Source organism: Danio aesculapii, chromosome 17 (genome assembly GCF_903798145.1).
Source record: "Danio aesculapii chromosome 17, fDanAes4.1, whole genome shotgun sequence".
NCBI lineage: Eukaryota > Metazoa > Chordata > Actinopteri > Cypriniformes > Danionidae > Danio > Danio aesculapii.
Window position 1 is genome coordinate 50,437,092 of NC_079451.1, and position 7,106 is coordinate 50,444,197.

The following is a 7,106-nucleotide window of genomic DNA, read 5'->3' on the forward strand; positions in this document are numbered from 1 at the left end:
GATTTCATATAATCCATTATTACCCAGTTTTTGAGATGAACCAGAATGAGCATGTTATTGCTTAGATCTTATTAAGCTTTATTGCTTATTTCCGAGCTCAGGAGACTTTTTTTGTCTTGAATGTTTTTTTTTTGTCCTGCAGTTTATTGGGAGAATTTGATGTGGATGGCAGCTCTAGTTATTGCTTTTAAAACTCTCATGAGTTCATTTCCAGATCTCTTTTTATATTTTGTTCCTTTTTTAATGACATATGATCCCAACAAATGTATGTACATATTATTTATTTAAAAACTAAAACTAATATTGAACTAAATGTATTCAATTTGAAGTATTACACTCAAAAGTGTGTGTATATATATATATATTTATACAACAGTTCTGTCTGGTTCTTAAATCTGATTGGCTGATAACTGTGCAATATTCTGCCATATCAGCACTCGTCCAGCCCAGGGGCATCGCTAGACCCAATTTACTGGGGCACGTGCCCCAGTAAAAATCTCCAGTGCCCCAGTAAATGCATTGAGACATGATTTACTTCATATGCAAGCGTATTTATTAAGAGTGGTAATTCCGAAATTAAGAAGTTATTCTCTATGTGCAACCGAACCAACGCTGGTGAAAGCAATGTGTTTAATCAAAAAGCAAACTGACGCATCTCCGCGTGTTCGCACCCGCGCGCCTCTCGCACGCGCTGCTCTTCTGCCGGTGTGAGTCCCAGTAATTAACATGCGCGACAAAAAAGCAGGCTACTTGCTTGTCACGCGCCGCTCATGCGTTTTAAAACCGGCGTAACAGCCTATTTTGTTTTGCAAGTCGACAAAACTAAAGATTAAATAATATGACAGTGATCTTACTAAGCATGCCTCCTGATAGATTTTTTGTATGAAGCAAAAAGGAGGAATGACGAGTTAGGGAGGTAAAGACCTAATAAACCTAGTTCTAAGTCTAAACCTAAGTCTAAGACAACAGATAATTCTATAAAACATCTTTTTTTTTAATTGTCTATAGAATTTCATTCAATTAAAATGTATATTTAAGCAAAAGATTTCCTAAATGATCTTAATAATTAAATGATCTTAATAATGATCATAATAATTGTATAATAACAAGAATACTTTTATTTATAATAAATATTTATTTAAAAATATATATATAGTGTACATATATATACACTATATAAGAGGGGCACCTCAGCCAATGAGGGCAAAAGGGCAGTGGCTCTGTGCACGGCCCTGATTAAACAGGTAAGTGATATTCTAAGTCGATCTCTCTCTCTTTTGATTGTTGTAGTGCTGTATTTATATAATAGTAATTGTAGTGTATTGAGTGTGAGATGGGACTCACATATCAGGAATGTGTGCAAAAAAAAGAAGAAATGCCAGCATGTGTTTAGCGTTTTTCGTTATCGCAAACACAACAGCGGTCTGGCAGTTGTTGCGCTGCTTTTTTTTCAGGGTTAATTATTGTGATATCCCAATTGCAACAGAGAAATACTGTAGACTGTAATAATGGAGGGATATATCTCTGTAGACTGATGACATTTCATGCTGGTCAGCCTTGTAATCTTAAAATGTGAGCAAAATCAGATGTCATCACTTTAGACATTACGCTAGGGAATCATTCAAACACTAGCTCTAAAGTGGCGTTGGTGAATGAGCAGTGGTTTCTGCTGTTCTGACATCAGCTGCAGATGTGAACGAATGCCGGAAGAAAGCAGTTCCTTATACAAAAGGATTTTTTAGACTCTCTGTGTTTGATTTTCTTTTTTATATGCATGATTATGCCATTGTACTGTTGTGTAAATGCAATATCACACTTGAAGCAGTGCTAAGAGGCTGTATATTGCCACTAGTAGGGACACGCATGCCTCCCACTAGTGCCAATATACAGCCACATCGCACTGCTACTTGTGTGATATTGCTCATATATATATATATATATATTGTTAAAATATTTGTTTAGTGATTCACACAGGTTTTCTGTTTATTTGCGCTTGTGAATTACATTACGGGATGTTGATATCGGCTCTGTCGAATTTTGATGTTAAAAATTCAGCTGTACAGTTTAACAAAGAAGCATATAAAGAAGTAAGTGTGTAAAATAGCAGAAATGTGCTGCAGTTCATTACAAGGTTTTGTAGCATAATTTATAACACCAAGGCAGACAATAATTTAATATATTTTTTGTTTTGGATTAATAATTTTTTTCCTGCAATTTATTAGCAGACATGAAAAAGCATAATGAGAGCTCATTTTGTGAGATGGCAGATCGAGTTACTGTTTTTAAAAGACTTGCGGTTATTTCCAGATCTCTTATTATATTTTGTTATATTTTAATCAAATAATTTGATGTATGGGCAGCACGGTGGCGCAGTGGATAGCACAATCGCCTCACAGTAAGAAGAGTTCACTGGTTTAAGCCCCGGCTGAGTCAGTTGGCATTTCTATGTGGAGTTTACATGTTCTCCCCGTGTTGGCGTGGGTTTCCTCCAGGTGCTCCGGTTTCCCCCACAGTCCAAACACATGCAGTACAGGTGTACTGAATAAGCTAAATTGGCAGTAGTGTATGTGAGTGTGTGCAAGAGCGTGTGGGTGTTTCCCAGTGTTGGGTTGCAGCCGGAAGGACATCCGCTGAGTAAAACGTGCTGGATAAGTTAGCAGGCCAATCCGCTGTGGCGACCCCTGATTAATAATAAAGGGACTAAGCCGAAAAGAAAATGAATAAATGAATGAATGAATTAGATGTATTTCTTTAAATGGCATATGATAAAATGACATAACAAAAGAATGCATGAACAATATATATTAGTCCTGATTTATCAGTTAACACACTGTAAAAAATATCCGTAAATTAGCAGTTTTTCTTGTTTTGTGATTCATGTTTTTATTTTTCCTTATTTATTTTTGCTTTTGGCTTTCTTCCAATAACTTTTAACCTTGAAAAGTTGTAAAAAGCGACTTTTATGAACATTTTTAATAGTGTAAAGCGATATATTGTATGGGTTGGTGTTGTATATTACGCTACAAAAACCTTGTAATAAACTGCCAGCACATTTTCACAGACTTTCACAGACTTATTTCTCTGAATATTATGTCTTATACATTAAATTATTTACTATAATGTCAATAAAATAAAAGTCACTTAAACTGTAGAGTTGAATTTTAACATCAAAAGTCGACAGAGCAGCGATCAACATCCCATAATGCAATTCACAACCACAAATAAAACACTAGTGAATCACAAAATGCTGTAGATGATGACGGAATGCATGCATTATAATTCAGTCCATTAGTGCGTCAGATGCTTAAGTGTTTTGACCAAGGATCTCCTGAGAAGCTTTAAACTAATCATCTTGGTTGAGCTCTTAGAAAACCACTCCAGCTTTACCAAAGAGATGGCGTTAAAACATCCAGATGAGCAGCACAAACCCAATATATGTTCATTTCTCTTTTGTACAGCAATTCTTATAGCTCAGGATCATTGCTCATGAAAGGTGTGAATGCAAAACAATACTAAAGTGATATTCAATCTTAAGAAACAAATGATAGACGAGTGCATTAGCAGGCTGATGGATCATATAATGAGATTTAATGGCATCTCTATGAGGCGCAGATGTGCACGCCTTTAAATATTCAACCCTGCCTTTGTCAGGGGAAGTGGGCAGAGCCTGTGGCTCACAATGATGTAATGCTCAAACCACCGCATAATTTATTCAGACTCCGCCCCTCAGCATGCTTCAGCAAGTCTCCATCCTTCCCTTTGTAAAATGAAACAAAAAGCTAGACAACCCATATGGATGTATTTAATACACTGGACATGTAGTTTATTGAGTATAGTTCAAGGTCTCAGCTGATAATCGATGAATGCACTTGGACAACCATAATTCTTGACTTTGAGGGAGTCAAGGACGCCTATATGTCACTACATCTGAGATATGAAATCTGTCAGACCAGCCTACTGCGATCAATATCCAATAAAGTACACAGACTGACCCTGATGAATGTGGCCAGGAAAATGTATATAACAAACCAGACATAATATTTACTTGAGGCTTCTACTAATCACAACATTTTTGGAGAATTTTATTTGTGTGTGTATTTATATATATATATATTCAGAATTATTAGCCCCCATTTAAAAACATTATATATTCAGAATTATTAGCCCCCATTTAAAAACATTTTTCCATTTTAAATATTTCCCAAATGATGTTTAACAGAGCAAGGAAATTTTCACAGTATGTCTGATAATATTTTTTCTACTGGAGAAAGTCTTATTTGTTTTATTTTGGCTAGAATAAAAGCAGTTTTTAATTTTTTTTAACATCATATTAGGGTCAAAATTATGAGCCCCTTAATAGTCTACAGCAGTGTTTCCCAACCCTGTTCCGGAAGGCACACCAACAGTACACATTTTCAACCTCTCCCTAATCAAACACACCTGAATCAACTCAGCAGAACATTAGAAAAGACCCCAAAACCTGACACGAATGGGTCAGATAAGGGAGACATACAAAATATGTACTGTTGGTGTGCCTCCAGGAACAGGGTTGGGAAACACTGGTCTACAGAACCATCCATTGTTATACAATAACTTGCCTAATTACCCTAATCTGCCTAATTACCCTAATTAACCTAGTTAAGCCTTTAAATGTCACTTTAAACTGTATAGAAGCATCTTGAAGAATATCTAGTCAAATATTATTTACTGTCATCATGGCAAAGATAAAATAAATCAGTTATTAGACGTGAGTTATTAAAGCTATTATGTTTAGAAATATAATGAAAAAATCTGCTCTCCGTTAAACAGAAATTGGGGGAAAAAATAAACAAGGGGGGCTAATAATTCTGACTTCAATATATATATATATATATATACAAAATTCTCCAAAAATGTTGTGACTAAATATTTGAGAAGAAGCCTCCAGTATTTATTATCTCTGATTTGTTAAATATTTAAAAATGAATGATATTTAAGATCCTATATAATACCATATAGGCTATATATATATATATATATATATATATATATATATATATATATATATATATATATATATATATATATATATATATATATATATATATGTATATATACACACTCATTTATACATAATAATTCTTGTGTATATATAATATATAGCCTACACTATAAACAACGTTGAATTATTTATTTAACCCAATGGTTGAGTTAAACATATTTGGTGCTTTGTTGGGTTATTTTTAACCTTTATTAGGTTATTTATTAATAACTCAACCAGTTGAGTTAAATATTTGGTGCTTTGTTGGGTTATTTTTAACCTTTATTTGGATATTTATTTAATAGCTCAGCCAGTTGGGTTAAAAATTAGAATTTCAACAGTCAACTGATTCAACTGACACAAAACAGCTGTATTAATTACTGTATTAAATAGCTGTATTCATTTTAACAACCTGTTTTAACACATTTTAATCAGTTTTAATCTGTTTTTAATCATTTTTATTATTTGTTTTTATTTTCTTATACTTGCCTTTTTTTATTCTCGTTTATGTAAAGCACTTTGAATTGCCACTGTGTAATGTGCTAAACTTGCCTTGCCTTGCCTAATGTTGTTTTTGCATTATAAAGTTTATTTAAGCTATAACGCAATACTATTGTTGTTATTTTTTTATCAAATTACCTCTCAGTGTCATGTTTTTATATACGTTTCACCATCCAAGACCATCTTTTAGAAGCGTTTGGATGTGGTTAAAATGTATTGTACACTGTGGACACTGAGTGAAGCCTGCCACAGCTACTGGACAGTCTCTACAGCACACAGAGCTCCCAATTCTGCTCCATCAACACAGGATTTTCTGCTTGCACAGTTTATAACCGTCTGCACTTGGCTCTGTTACTTCATTGTTTGTGATTCTTGATTCATTTTAACAAAAGTTTCTGGAACTAAAATGTAATGGAAATAAAGCATCGTCAATAGATTTGTATGTTATTTATTTACACAGCCATAATTATAAAATTAATAGTAGTACTGGTAATAGTAACAATACCAGAATGGAAAAAATAACATTTAATCAAAATAACTAAATTAAATTAAAATTATATAACCAAATGCATTGGGTTAAAATTAACCCATAGTTGGGAGGTGCTATAATAACCTATTGCTGTGTTATACATTGGGGTATTTTTAACCCAACAATTTTAACAGATTATGTGGTATTATATATAATCTTAAATATTACCCATTATCTAAAATTACATGGAGACACACAAATATTTATCAGAAATGGTTATCTAAGAAATATGATTATCTATTTATTGAGCTAATTATCAGATTATTTAGTTGCCTCACTCTTTTTTTCCCCCTGAAAAGCACTTAAGATGCTCCCTCCCAAATCTCAGATGTTAAATTAAGCACTATCAATCAATAAACAAACAATAAATATGATTATTGTATTGTTAAAATGCAAAAACAAACTAATAAATAAGAGGAACTTGAGCGAAATGAACTAACCTTGTTCAGGATCCCAGTTCACCTGTTTCCTCGGATTCTCTAACGGGAATTTCATGACGAATAGCGTATTTCCGTTGGCTATAAGTGAATATGAAGCTATTTGAACACTATTTACTCAAATTAAATAGACTCACGGTTTACATCCTCGCTTCTGAGAGTGTTTGCTCTTTCTGAATAACGCCGTGAGACGCGGATGATGCTCGTGCACGCCTCTCTCTCTCTCTCTCTCTCTCTCTCTCTCTCTCTCTCTCTCTCTCTCTCTCTCTCTCTTTCTCTCTTTCTCTCTGGTCAAGACACACTGACTAACATCAGTCTCATTCTCTCTCATCACTGAGGAAACCAAATAAAGCTCAAACACGCGTCCATTGTGCTTTTCATCAGGCGCGTCCCCTCAGCATCACTTTCCTTTGTTTGCGCGCTCTCGCCTTTGTGCGCTGTTCCCACTCGCAGAAAAGCTCACCCAGTCACTCGTGCTTATAATATAGATGATAAATAGAAGTGATGGAGATGTTGTGGGTGACAAACCAAAGTTTTACTCACTGATCATCGCGGTTCTGAAGCGGCTGGAGTACCGGTGCACATGGAGAGCAGGTGCACGCGCGAGCGGAGGGCAGGA

The 7,106-nt window shown here is 34.6% G+C and overlaps 1 protein-coding gene across 1 annotated transcript in view; it reads right to left on the reverse strand.

The window, feature by feature from the left end:
- kcnk10b (potassium channel, subfamily K, member 10b) overlaps nucleotides 1-6,545 on the reverse strand; it is a 36,550-nt gene extending 30,005 nt beyond the window's left edge. The window contains exon 1 of the mRNA XM_056477230.1: nucleotides 6,491-6,545. Coding sequence (XP_056333205.1) covers nucleotides 6,491-6,545 — 55 coding nt within the window. The remainder of the gene's footprint in view (nucleotides 1-6,490) is intronic.
- Nucleotides 6,546-7,106: the final 561 nt, after the last annotated feature.